This window comes from Scatophagus argus, chromosome 9, assembly GCF_020382885.2.
Source record: "Scatophagus argus isolate fScaArg1 chromosome 9, fScaArg1.pri, whole genome shotgun sequence".
Classification (NCBI taxonomy): Eukaryota; Metazoa; Chordata; class Actinopteri; family Scatophagidae; genus Scatophagus; species Scatophagus argus.
The window spans coordinates 13,029,512-13,042,994 of NC_058501.1; the positions used below are offsets into that span (position 1 = coordinate 13,029,512).

A 13,483-nucleotide genomic window follows, 5' to 3' on the forward strand; every position below is an offset into this window, starting at 1 on the left:
TGATAAGGTACTCTTCGTGAAACAAATCCAACAACAACGTTTTCTCTCTCTCCTGCATTTTACTCCTGTGAAACAACAAAATTAAGAGCATGAAGCTAAATATATACAGACCTTCTCCTAGTCAAAACACTGAACTGCATGCCCTGATCAACTGTAACAATCTGCCTTTGTTTAGCTTAATTTTTGTTATCTCTTTTTGTGGGCTTTTCATGAAAATCAAAAGAAATTGCATGACAAAATAATGAAGAAGTCAATAAACATGACATATAACATAGCAAACTATCTAAACTGAAAGACAAGTCAGTAAATTCAGTTGTGTATTTTACTTTGAAAATTATTTGAAAAATAACACAGAGGATGAAATGTGTATTTAAGTGTTGATTTGAGGTCTGTTTTACTATAAAGAAAATGCATTAAAATGAAATCGGCTGTAAAACCTAAACAACGAGACCACAGTTTTAAATAAAGATCTTGTCTCCTCAAAATTATTTTATCAGTGTCTTTAGCAATCTAATAACAATCTGAATTATAAATCATTTTTTACAAATTATGTGAAGTGCAAGTAATGTAAAAATGACAAAACAATATCATTGTGTGGTTTATGACATAACACCGATCTTTCCTTTGAGCTTTACAGGAATTTACAGTGTCTAATAACAGAGATGACACATAGGTGAGAGACAGCTCAAACTGTATTCATTGCTCAAATTTCAGTCAAAACCAGACGTTGTTTCACCTGTGACTAAGGGTCAATGTCACAGCAGTAAATGTTGGTGGAAACTGGGCTTGAAACATAAATACTTCTCCAGCCTGACTAGTTAAGATGTAGCTTTATAGTGAGATGTTTTATTTTCCATCCTGCTAATATATATAGCCAAAATGTAGATGGGACTGTTCAGGCGTGCCCTGAACATCAAAACAATCAGATGGAACTTCTTACAGTGTACAGTGTTTTTTATTCATGACTCATGACTGAAATGTACAGTTAGTCAGACAATTCATGACCGCCCTTACTCCTGTAATGTCTTTGTGATAAGAACATTCACTGTTACAATCAGTTTCAAATACATAATAGTTTTACACAGTAAAGTTTCTTTTTCCACAAAGAAAATAAAATGAACCTGGTTTTATACACATAATTATAATGCATACAGAAAGAAGGTTAAATTATCTGATAGATTATGCTCATTTTGAACACATGCAGTCTTATCATAAGCACACATGCTGACTAAAATCAAAACCATCACTCAGTGTATCAATATGATAACTTATCATGATGGGGGCTTTCAACAAGAGAGCCACAGCTTTCAGGGACATTGTCCTGGAGGTCAAACAAACAATTTCATAGAAATCAACATTAAACTGGGAGTGTAGCCTATTAGGAAAATGAATATTATTCACCTTCCACAGCACTATCTGTACCTTCAGCTTTTTGTACTAATGCTCTTCATTTAAAGACTTTCATTTCAAAATGTTAAATATCAATTTTGGCCAAAATAAATCCACAAAGAATCTCTAAAGTGAAATAAACTGGACTAGACATGCCAATTTGTTTTGTTTGGGGTTTTTTTTTTTTGTGAAAAGGTTCAATGGAGGATATCACATTTTGGAATGAAATGCTTCACCTACACATCAATATTTTACCCGGTACAAAGAAAAATAAATAAAGCACTATATTTCTACAAACGTTAAATCGCACGTAATTTAAGCTTCATGCACTGAAGCCTTGTTTTTCTAATCCAATATGAATTATATTTAGAGATCAATAGACCAAACTATACCAATAAATAAGCCAGGGGCTCCCAAAACCACTTTACAATAAATCCCCTTGTCAACAGAGGCAACATGTCAAAGATTCATTCCCTCCAAAAGGGGGTTACAAGTTGTTCAAATCATTCCTGGTCCTGCAAGGACACAATACGTCGACGAGAGGAAGCGCTTCGTTTCTTCAGCATGAGCTTGAGCTAGAAATGAAAATATAAATTAAGGACGAAACCCTCAATTAAAACCACGAACACAGGATTAAAAAAGCATGGCTGTGGCTGATAGTTAAAAATGACGGGCAGCTCACCCGCTCTCCCTGGGAGCCGCCCTGCAGCAGGTGAGCTGGCTGGTCGTTCTCCAGGTTGCGGATACTGGGATCGGCTCCTCTGCTCAGCAGCAGCTGCAGGATCTCCTCCTGGTGGGGGTTACAATGAAGACCGGCTGCCATGTGTAGAGCTGTGTGGCCGTGAGCCTATAGCGAAAGGGAAAATGCAGCATGACTCAGACAGTGTACAGTCAGCTGTGTATACAGTATATATGTGTACATACACAGAAACCCGCAAATACATGCATGTTTAAAATCCAGCTTTGAGTGTCAGTGTGGGACTCACTTTCAAGTTGACAAAGTCTTTCATGTTCTGCAGGGGAATCCTCAGCAGATAACGTACCAGATCAACATTCCCCTCCTTTACAGCCAAATGCAGCACAGTCTTGTTACTTTTGATTTCCTGGAATTGAAGAATTGGAAGTGATGGGAAAACATAATGAAACCACCAGTCAAAACCACAAGTCAGACTGAGACGTTTAAGTGTCAAACAAGAAAGAGAAGTCAAAGGAGGGAGTGGGGGAGGGGAGGGGGGAATGGCTCGAACTATGACATCATCATGGTTAGATAAAACCTGGGCACTTCCCCTGTGAATCGTCTATAAACTGAAAGGTCGGGGATTAGCATGTTGGACTTTGATGCTTCTGTACTCGACTGCTGACCCCAGCGATTACTAATCTGTCCATTCATTCATCTTTGAGTTTTCAGTGACACATCAGAAATGGGAGAGAGCTGCACAGTACCTGGCTGAACAGGGAAGCCCCGGCACTGAGAAGCAACTGCACACAGGAGAGCTTCTCCGCTGCCTTGCTCTGAAGACTGACATCTAGCAGCCCACTGCCGGACAACGCCTTCATGGTGGCGCTGTGAGAAATGGCTGCACAGTGCAGAGGAGTCATACCTGAGGTGAAGAAGGAGACACATGTAACACACACATGTAAGTTTTTAAATTATCCCTAAAAAACTGGCTAGCCTCCCTGTTGGTTAATCATGTGTGCCAGAAACTGGTAAAAATATTACATTACCTTCAAAATTGCGGGCCTCCAGGTTGACAGCAGGCCTACTAGACAGAATTGCCTGCAAAAAAAATAGAATCACTATTAAGGTCTGCTCTGTAAAGCTAGCGTTCTAGACCTGCTGTGTTATTTGTGAGTCATTTAAGTAATATTTCTCTACCTGCAGAACCACAGGTAAACCATAGTGGGCTGCCAGATGAAGGGCAGTTTGTCCTTTGACATCGCAGGCATTGATGTCCGCTCCCAGTGATAGCAGATCTTGTACAATCTCTGGCTGGTTTGCTGTCACTGCCACCAGTAATGCAGTCTGCGCAAGCACACACACACACACACACTTATAAAAAAAAAAACAACAACAACTTTTAAACACGTTTACCTAAAAATATGTACTTTTTCATACCTTTCCCTTGTGTTCTTTGGCATCCAGCCTGCCTACATCCCTCAGCCTCTCTGCAGCAGCAAAGGCACACTCCCTGAGCCCTTTGGCAGTGTAGATGTGGAGGATGCTAACAAAATAAGAGCACATGATGAATTAGTTTCAAATGAGGCTGGAAAATCGAGATAATCCCCACAACCAATTTCACACTATTCCCTTTCACAGCTGAATTTGTCTTTCCATTTTATCTGCGTTTCTAATCATCGAGCATGAAAGGCTGACTCACTGACATCTTTTGGTTTACTTAATCTTTCTAGGATTATCAAACTGCACACATGGCTCTCACTTTTAGGTTGCGACTGAAAACGAAACTCTGATGGATAATACCTATACGCATTCACACAACACAGCATTGTCAGCAGTGGAGGTTTAAAAAAGTCCAAAAGGAAAATGTACAATTTTCCGAATCTTTTTTTTTTTTTTTAACAGATCAGAAGGGTGTTTGTGTGTGTGTGTGTGTGTGTTTATCAGTGTAATCTTACAAAGGAAAATGAGAGTTCGCATATTACAAGTTTATTCATATGAACAACAGATGCATTCACTCATATGCACTCACGTGTCTCCGTCTTCATCCTGCCTGGTAGCTCTGCTGTAGTCCATGTTACTGAGCAGCATCCTGGCCTCTTCCAGCTTGGTTGAATCTATCGATGAACCAAAACTCAACTGCGTGGACTGGCTGGGACCCAGAAGTGACCAAGACGAAGCCATACTAGGATCAGCAACTGCCATCTGGCTCTCCTGCTCAAAGGAATCCAAGATAAAGTTTTAAACCAACAACAGGAGAGGTACAATTGTGCACCAACATGCCAGCAGAAGGGATTTCTCTTACATATGTCTGAGGCATTGTATCTCCAAATGCGGGGACTTGCTGCTGCTGTGTGCTGTATTCAGATGTCATTGGAAGGTTGTAGGCAGCAGCATAGCTGGATCCTGGATGGTTGGAGTAGTAATTCAGAGTAGACTCTGGTGCTGGAGGCCACTGCTCATAGCTCACTGCCATGTCTGAGTAGCTGCTTGATGCACCTACAGTGGAAAGGGCAAACTGTTATTCATCACTGATGATTCAGTCATCAATATTTATACTCCGTTTGACATTATGCTCAAGACTGACTGATTTAAAGGAAAAATTTGATGTTATTCTACATTTTTGGTATTATCAAGAAATCCTGTGAAAAGACCAACAATGTGCTAGCCTGTTTGTCAGTACTTTCCGACAATACCCTCGCTGCCCCGCCTGTCGCACTCTGCTCACAAATACTTAATTTATGGTTGTTTTTTCCAGAGAAACTAAATAATTTCCCAAGTCACTTGGGCATTATAATTTTTAGAAACTTTACCCCAACAGGAGTAAATCGTGTACTTGTTGGGTATTGTTTTCTACTGTGGATTTGTGCCGTGAGTGAGAAAAGTGAGTGTTTACACCAGCAGAATGGTTTATCAGAATACACTAGGTGCACCAGTTGAACATGTCCCTCAGAGCAGCAATATAACACTGTGGAATAAGCTATGTCACTAGCTATATACAAAATGCTCATTAACATCATTTCATGTTGATTTGATCTTTTCATGGGATTTGTCTACAATAAGTGAAATGTAGAATATCACCAGACTGAAGTGTGTGGAAGTTGTCCTACTACCTGTGCAGGTAAATGCTTCTGATGCTGACAACTGCTGGGGGACAGACAAAAAGAAATTATGAACAATCGGTTCTTTGTGATAATATTAAAATAATGATGAGATGATGATATGGTGAACTCCTCTGGGTGCTGCCTTACTGTAACAGTGGTTGTGGGAACAGGACTTGTGCTGGCTGCAGAGCAGGAGGGTGGCACAGCGGACGTCTCACGCCTTCTCTTCTCTTCCAAGAGTTTCTTCACTGTGGGCAGAGTGCAACACGGCTTCTCTTTTGGCGCTGAGAAAGAAACATAACGGTAACAGAAATGGCTATTTGGTAATATATTTTGTTCACATGTGGTGGATATTGGAGATCAACAAAGTGTGGACACCAAGCTGTTAGGACTTGTTTCATTGGCCAAAACAGTTCAAAACACATACAGAGTAAAGCTGCAAATCCTCAACGAGGAGAAGCTTGACCATAAGAATTTTTAGTGTTTTGGATTGAAAAAAATGACTAAAATGATTAATTGGTACTATCAGAAGTGCAGATAGCTGCCACTTATTTCCCCATTCATCAAATAATCAGTAAATAGAATATTTGTTTTTATGTCCCTCATCCAGAACTTCAAAACCTGTTTGTCCCTCCACATTATTTTCAAGTACTTTCTTTTTGTGTGAATCACAATCACAAAATATGTCCTAGCAGTAAATAAATAACACAGTTGATGATAATAATGTAGTATGGATCACTTCTTTGTGTCCGCAAGTGTTTCTTGTTTACTCTCACTGTAGTATATCTACAAATTAACTTTTTAACGCACCAAGAAGGACTTTGCTTTATTAAAGCAGTAAATTGACAATAAAACTAATACTACAGATGTAGAATTTTATCATGTTGCAAGCTTAAGTTATATATTTTAAGTGATGCAGGTCTGAATAATAACATAAAAAAGTTGTGACTTGGATGACACCGCCTGCTCAGTTTCTCCATGGTGGCAAGTTTCTGCTCACCTTTACTTCAAAATCAAATCCACTATACTATGAATGTGTTTTCCCCTTTCTGATGAATAGTATCATTTCCATTGAACAGGTAAAGGCAATGAGAAAAATAGGAAATATTACAAAACAGAATTCTAATGTTTCCAGCTGAAACGTTGTGACCACACAGGATGTTTCCTCAAAAACTTCACCCCATACGTGAAAGATAAAGTGATATTTCCACTCTGTCTGTGGAACCGGTGTACAAAGATAAAGCTCTGAGGAACCTCCTCCATTAGGAACACAGATCGTGTGGCCATGCAAACCAGACAGATTCATCAGAAAATCTAACATGAGATTGCCACTGCTTATTTTCTATGACATCTTCCTGTCTCGCTCCATTACGCTAACCACATCTTCCTGCCTTTAGTGTGTCACAGGCACGTCACCTCAACACGTGTAGATGCCTTGTGCTTTCTGTTGCAACTACATGTCTGGGAGGCAGAGAAGAAGAAGAGTGGCATGTTACTTTTGTCGTCTCTCTTTCTCTTTTAATCCTGTGAATGTTGACTGCTGTGGTAAGCCACACAGGGATGAGACAGCTCTGTTCACCAGAGTAAATACAAAGAGGTTGTACTTCCTTAAAAAAACATTATGCAAATTCAGCCTGTGAGAGAGAAATGTGAGTTCACAGACTTGCTGGGTTTAGACTTCTGTCGGTTAGTCATATTTTCACTCCCTCTGAAGCAGCGATCTCACTTCCAGCTGAAAACCTGTCTTAAACAATAACTCGTTGTTTTCCTTTGTGAGGTATTACCCCACCAAGGTTACTTTATCAGAATTAATGAGTTAGAGATCAGTTAGGCAGTTCAATTCAGTGACAGATCAGAAGGTGTTACTACAGGTTACTCCGTCCTGACTCATTTGATCTTTACAACAAAAGGCCACCTTTAGTCACCTGTGATGTAATACTGTCAAAGGTAACTACATAATCTATATTAAACAGCAATAAAATTACCAGATGAAAGATGTTACTCAACCATCAACACTCTGCTCAGCTGAGAGAAACTACAAGTGAGCAAATGCCTTTTAATAGCTTGTCAAGAGTGAGAGTACATCTTGGCACGCATGTACATTTGGGGTTTACACTAAACACCCTCGCACTGCTTGGGCTACTCTGAGCTGCATTCAAATAAGAGTTGTGGAAACCCCTGGACACTGAGTCATGTGAGTGGGAGGTTGGGGATTCCGACGACCTTTCTCTTTTGGCTCACTCAACAGAGACAGAAAGAAGCAGTGCAGAGCCAGTTTCCTCATTTTGTGGTCGAACAACACGACACAACAAAATATGTAATCATTCAGGCCTGTGTGAAAGAAGGCATGAACAAAGAAAGTTAAGTTGTCACGTCACACAGTTTGCTTGTCTGGCATTAATCGAAAGGGGAAATGAAAACAAGCAAACGGGGTGGAGGTGCACCAGGGTTTCCCCAAATCTCCTGACTCTTGGATTCACCCGAATTATGCTTTCAGTCAACGAAAACTGAGAGAAAGAGATTACGTGACGGCCTCACTAAACTGCATTTAATCTAAAATACCTATTGCTCTCTAACTTGAAAACACAGCGAGAGTTTACAGAGTCTCATTTCAGTCAGATTTAGTAACCAAAGTCCCAGTTGAAGTCAAGACAAAATCTATCAAATGTGGTTAAGACTAATGATGTCTAAAAATGAAGTTACTAAAGTTTTACTGAAAGTACTAGTTTAGGCTATCATCATTACTGTGAAATCATTACATTTTAAATTATGAAGCTTCAGTCAATGAAAATGTAAAACATCAGTAATAACATTAAAAGCACACATACTCACATTTATCAAAGTGCATGTCAGAAACGGTTTTCTTTGAAATCTTCAGCAGGTCGTCCTCTTGGTCACCACTCTGTTCGAAACGTGAGAGGGATCTGTGATGTTCTGGTTGCCTGAAGTCTGACTGGCTTGTTGTCTTGTCGCTACTGCTTGTACACACAGAGCACGTTGTTCCCCATCACCGCCCCCAGCTGTGGTCCACGCCCTCAAAGGGAGGGGAAGCCACATATTCACAGTTATGTTAAACCACAGATTAGGTAAATAAAACTGTGAGAAAATGTGACAGACAGTTATCAAGTATACAAATAAACACAAAGGTATATTATTAGGGATTAGGGACAGGAGTAACATTAAAAGTATCATAATGTGAAAATACCTTTGTGTTAGTCAGAGTTCTGAATTCAAAATTATTGAAGTTATTGAAGAAGAATTATCAGTTAAATGTATTCAGTTATTAATGGAAACAGTATGCAGTCTAAATATTATTCACTTTTATGCTTAAAAACAGGAGAGTTCTTCTTCCAGTTGAGTCATATCTAAAATCTAAAATTTGTATTGTAATTATGACCTGAGTGAAAATACAGAGTGAACTCTGTTGGAGTAAAACAGCACGACCACACCACAGATGTTGTACCTGGAGTCTGCTGGAGTCTTCCAGTTTGGGGGTCTCCGGTAGCTACCATTGTTGCCTTCACATCTTTTCATCCCTTGGTAGTTTTCGAACTTCTCCTGTTCCTTCTTCTTGATGTTGCTGTCGCTTGGGATTGCTACATCTATCACCACTACCTTCTTGATGATCTTGATGGATCTTGATGACCCACAGGATCTTAGCTTGTTCATTCTCAATATTGTTTTCCTCTGATTGAGTCATATCTAAATATTTTGTAGTTTTAATTAAAGTTACTCCTACTAGCTACCCCATTAGAATACAATATAAAATACAGAGTAAGCTAGGTTGGGGTAAAAAAGCACTCACTGTTGCTTTTCGATTCTGCCGCCATGACAGTCGCACTCTGAACAACCTTAACTTTTAGGCGGGCAGGTTTTAGCTGCATTTGGGTCGGTGTTTTATACCGTGAACAGAGCACTGAGGCAGAGGTTGGTAACACAATCACTCTCTCAAGCCACCGCAGCTGCACAGGTGAAACTGATTCTCACACTCTTCCAAATAAAGGTTTATTTTTATTATCTTTTCATTTAGTATTATCAGTTTCATTTGTCTAACCTTTCAGTTGTATAGGCTATTGTGATCTGCTATCTTAAGGAACTGTTTCTCAAGCAACTGAAAACTGTGTCTCCATGTTTTTTAAAGTCAGAATGTGAGTATCTTTCCTCTTACAAGTAGGGCTATCTAGCCATCTAGATTGTTTTGATGTGAGTTGCAGAATTTGCATCTATTCATGGGCAAAAACCTTGTGCTCGTGACAGTGCAGGATATAGACAGTAACGATATCTTCCTTAGCTGAGCTATAATGTTCACTAGCTTGGTTTGCTAACAAAAGAAGATAGGTCATACATATAACTGCTCACACAAGGTCTGTGGATTATCTTGAAAAACTTTTTTTCTTAAAGTGACACCAGTGTTTGATGGTTTTTTTTGTTTGTTTGTTTGTTTTTTGTATATAAGACAGAGTGTACTTTGTCTATACCATACTTGGATTTATTGACCTTTTTGAGTTTAAAGATAACCTTTCAGACAAGTAGAGTTTTGTTTTTGGGTTTTTTTTTTCAATTTATATCACATAGAGTAAAATAAAATTCAGGTAAATTAAAACACTGAATAGAGTAGAAATCTGAAAAATTAACAGTAAATTTTACTCCATTATATTTATCGGAGTAATATTTCATTCAGTTTGAGTCAAATTTATCCTTATAAATTTACTATATACAACTTATGCTTATGCTTTACATTTCATACCTTTACTCCACTACATTTCATTTTCATTTTTATTTTATATTTTTATTTTGCTATAATGTCTAATAGCGTCTGCGTTTGGATTGCTTGCTGCCTCTGCTGTCGTCATCATCCTCCTCCTCTCTTCTCCTCTTGCTGGTTCCTCCAGAAAGTTGGTTAGAGGAGTGTGCTAACACTGGTTCTTCATCGTCAGTGTCGCTGTCAGTGTCGCTGTCAGTGTCGCTGTCAGCGTCGCTGTCAGTGTCACTGTCAGTGTCACTGTCTGAGATGGCATCATTCCAGCACCTGAATCGTTTCCTGCTTGTCTTATCTCCTTCATCTTCCTCTCTTGACCGCTTCCTTGATCCTCCAGGCACTGAGCTGCTGGAGGGTTCTTCTTCCTCAGCATCACTGTCGAGGTCACTGTCAGAGATGGCATCAGGAGGTTCAATCCTCCTGGATCCTCCAGGCAGGGGATCTTCTGCTTCCACAGGATGGTTGACTTCCAAGTTAACTTGAGGCTCAGCAGGAGCATCTTCAACTTGTTGGTCATCTTCATCTTCTTCAGCTTGTTCGTCAATGTCATCATCATTATTGTCAAAATTGTTGACAATATTGTTGCCCTCCTGTTCATTCCTAAGTTGCCTCAGCAAAGCAATGGCTTCGTCCTCAAGTCCATTGATGAAGACAAACTGCAGCCAGTGAATCATTCCAGCGTCAAGTCGCTCATCTTGTTCAATGGCCTGCAGTACTTCCTGCAGTGGGATATTTACTGGTCCAGCTACAAGATCATTTAGACAAATAATTGATTATTACTACTACACAATGACAGGAAAGGTAACCACACACTTCTATAATAATCTCTTACTAATAAATCAGTGTTACTTAGTTTGAAATGTGTGGATGCTTTTCATAACCTTACACACAGTGTCTTATATCCTCAGCAGCTCCAACAACAAGCACTTATTTGATGAGCAGTGATCTGAAGATATTGACTGATCTTAAAATTCAGCACGAAATCATTATTTGACTAGCTTCTATACATGACTGCCCAATATCTTTTTATTTTAAACATCAGACACGTTTGTTGGAAATGAGGAGTGAAGTTCCTACCATGGTTAGGGACAATGTGGGGTCCGTCTCCTAAGTCTGGCATAACTGAAAACAAAACAACAAAAAGACTATTTTAAATCCACATGATCACATTGTTTTTGTTCATTATTTACATTTTATGTTTTCAGTACATCACAACATGCCTGTCCTTCACCTTGTAACATTAACACATAAGAGCCCAGACCCATTTTTCTTTATAGGAAAATGATGGGGGATATAAAACATATCAAATGGATTACATGTAACGTATTTCTGACGTTTTCTTGGAAAAAGTACCCTGTAGTGTCCAAGATCGTAGTTCTACATATATATATATATATATGTATACACACACATATACATTGGGCTTTTAGAGTAACTTTTTTCCTCATTTAAAGGTTTTTGACACCATTGCACTGTGGGATCTTTTGGGTTAAAAATCAGGCATGTTGGTATGAAATGAGGAGTGAGGTACCTACCGAGGTCAGGAGCATTGTGGTTAGCACCGATGTGTGGTCCATCTCCTCTGTCCATTGTAACTGAAAAGACACAACAGCTAAAATATTATTTTAAATTCACATGACCACACTGTCTGTGCTCAGGTTTTACATTTCACGTTTTCAGCCCATCACAATATTGTCCACCCCACAACTAAAAAACAAAATGGTGCATTAAGGTATGTATAAAAATAATTATAGGTTAGCAGGTTAGTTTATGTATTTGTGTTGACAATTTAAATTTAATTATCTGTTCCACTACTTGATTGCCACACATTTACGTGACTGCATTTCTAACTGAAACAGGGACACACTCCTTTTGTGAGTCCAGTTATCCAGGACAAACACTATGCTCTGTCAACCCACAAACACAGAAATGTGACTTGAACTAAACTAATGCCAGCGTTGTGAGTGTATTAACAAAATCATCTAGTAAAATGTCACTTCAAAATCAGTAGAGGATTTGAAACAGAAATGTTAATTTAACAGTCAACTAATGAACGAAATTCACGCAATCATTTATTTTCATTCTCAATACTAGTCAGTAGTAATGCCATGTTCAGGCCTGTAGACTCACCTGAATTCAAGGAAGCTGCTGGTTGCAGAAAAATGAATATTTCGGAAGAATGGTGTCGTCAAAACTTCGTATGAGTTGCTCTGTCGGAAACGTTGTGTGATTGCTTCGAATCTGCTCGAGATCGTAGTACAAACTGTTGTGTGGGGATCAAAGGAACACCTAATGAGACTACAGCGGAATGTTTTCACTGTGAAACATCAGTTCTATGTAGAGGAGACATCATAGCACAGGAGTTCCAGAACTTTTAAGAGTTACATTCCATCAGTCATCAGAAATGAGCATATTGGGGGCAACCGTGGCCTAGAGGTTGGAGAAGTGGCTTGTGATCGGAAGGTCGCTGGTTCGATTCCCCCACCGGACGGGCAGGAAAAATTTGAGTGTGGTGGAGTGATAATGTCCCCACCCCCCAATAGCTGGCTGATGTGCCCTTGAGCAAGGCATTTAACCCCCAATATATATATGCATCCCTGGGTGCTTGATGCAACCCACTGCCCCTGTGTGTTTCAGTGCATGTTGCATGTTGTGTGTGTGTGTGTTTCAGTCAGATGGGTTAAATGCAGAGAAGTAATTTCCCAGTTTGGGATTAATAAAGTAACTTAAATTTAAAAAAAAAGTACCGTACATTGATAAGGATATGTCACCCTGGCTAGACTACTAAAGTTTGATTTCACATATAGCATACCTTGACATGTGTTTTCTGTCATGTTGCTGACTAGACCAATTCAAGTTGTGTGAAGTTCTGCTGGGATTGTATTTATACTCATCAGGTCGGGGAGGAAGGGGTTGATCATCGCACTTTTTACTTTTGAATCCCCCAAAAAGTTCTTAATAGTTTCCCTAAAGTGTGAATCGGGAATGCAGTGAACGAATGCAGTGAACTCTCTGTCCTTAAGCCTATTCAAAGGATGTGGGCTGTCAAATACATCTTGTACACTTGTGACAGCCATCACCATCATGGGATCAATAGCCACACTGTGATTGGTTTTCCTTGTGTCATTGTCCTGAGGGAAAAAATAGAGGCAGTCTTAAAAATTAGTTTAAAAAGTTAATTTTCCATTGAAATGCAACAACCTAACACAACCTCTTGCAATGAGAGAATGTATACAGGGAAAATCATTTCTATAATTTCCTTTTTTCCTTTTATAACAAAAGAAAAATAATACTCAACTCATCTTCACGGCATTCACTCACTGTCAGTAATGTTAGCACATGGGACAACCAACCCTGAAGAGAATGTGACAAGCATCAACTGGGATTTTTTTTTTTTTTCTTGGCCAGTGGCTAAGCTAACAGCTATATATTGTAGCCAAGAAAAGACAAAAAAGGCTATACTTTTGCACTCAATAATACCTTGTGTGTATTATTAAAAACATTTCATCTTTTGAGACACTGAGGGCTCCATTATTTAACGTTCTGAAAGGTGCC

General features: G+C 39.2%; 2 protein-coding genes across 4 annotated transcripts; both read right to left on the bottom strand.

Annotated features, from left to right (window-relative positions):
• Window positions 1-1,459: 1,459 nt before the first annotated feature.
• Window positions 1,460-8,239, bottom strand: LOC124064958 (NF-kappa-B inhibitor delta). Of its 2 annotated transcripts, none has more exons than XM_046399896.1 (12): window positions 8,002-8,239; window positions 5,317-5,453; window positions 5,179-5,212; window positions 4,371-4,564; window positions 4,098-4,279; window positions 3,506-3,611; window positions 3,266-3,412; window positions 3,115-3,166; window positions 2,833-2,990; window positions 2,376-2,492; window positions 2,072-2,236; window positions 1,460-1,964 (listed from the first exon to the last, which is right to left on the bottom strand). In XM_046399896.1, the coding sequence occupies exons 1-12, from the start codon at window positions 8,015-8,017 to the stop codon at window positions 1,893-1,895; spliced, it is 1,380 nt and encodes a 459-aa protein (XP_046255852.1). In that variant the 5' UTR covers window positions 8,018-8,239; the 3' UTR covers window positions 1,460-1,892. The 2 variants fall into 2 exon arrangements, with proteins under 2 accessions (XP_046255852.1, XP_046255854.1); XM_046399898.1 differs by having other exon boundaries at window positions 5,179-5,209; window positions 8,002-8,237.
• A 1,530-nt stretch (window positions 8,240-9,769) lies between these two features.
• Window positions 9,770-12,373, bottom strand: LOC124064993 (putative surface protein SACOL0050). 2 transcript variants are annotated; one of them, XM_046399968.1, is made up of 4 exons: window positions 12,059-12,373; window positions 11,464-11,523; window positions 11,006-11,050; window positions 9,770-10,673 (listed from the first exon to the last, which is right to left on the bottom strand). In XM_046399968.1, the coding sequence occupies exons 2-4, from the start codon at window positions 11,516-11,518 to the stop codon at window positions 9,976-9,978; spliced, it is 798 nt and encodes a 265-aa protein (XP_046255924.1). In that variant the 5' UTR covers window positions 11,519-11,523; window positions 12,059-12,373; the 3' UTR covers window positions 9,770-9,975. The 2 variants fall into 2 exon arrangements, with proteins under 2 accessions (XP_046255924.1, XP_046255925.1); XM_046399969.1 differs by lacking the exon at window positions 12,059-12,373 and having other exon boundaries at window positions 11,464-11,625.
• Window positions 12,374-13,483: the final 1,110 nt, after the last annotated feature.

Bases quoted from the DNA above. Each gene is read 5' to 3' on its own strand.
- LOC124064958 (XM_046399896.1), bottom strand. The intron at 4,565-5,178 runs GTAGTAGGACAA...TTTCCACTGTAG, and splicing joins AGAAGCATTTACCTGCACAG to GTGCATCAAGCAGCTACTCA. The intron at 3,612-4,097 runs GTGAGTGCATAT...TTATTTTGTTAG, and splicing joins CAGGATGAAGACGGAGACAC to CATCCTCCACATCTACACTG.
- LOC124064993 (XM_046399968.1), bottom strand. From the start codon at position 11,518: ATGGACAGAGGAGATGGACCACACATCGGTGCTAACCACAATGCTCCT. The intron at 11,051-11,463 runs GTAGGTACCTCA...TTTTGTTTTCAG, and splicing joins CCACAATGCTCCTGACCTCG to TTATGCCAGACTTAGGAGAC. The intron at 10,674-11,005 runs GTAGGAACTTCA...ATGATCTTGTAG, and splicing joins CCACATTGTCCCTAACCATG to CTGGACCAGTAAATATCCCA.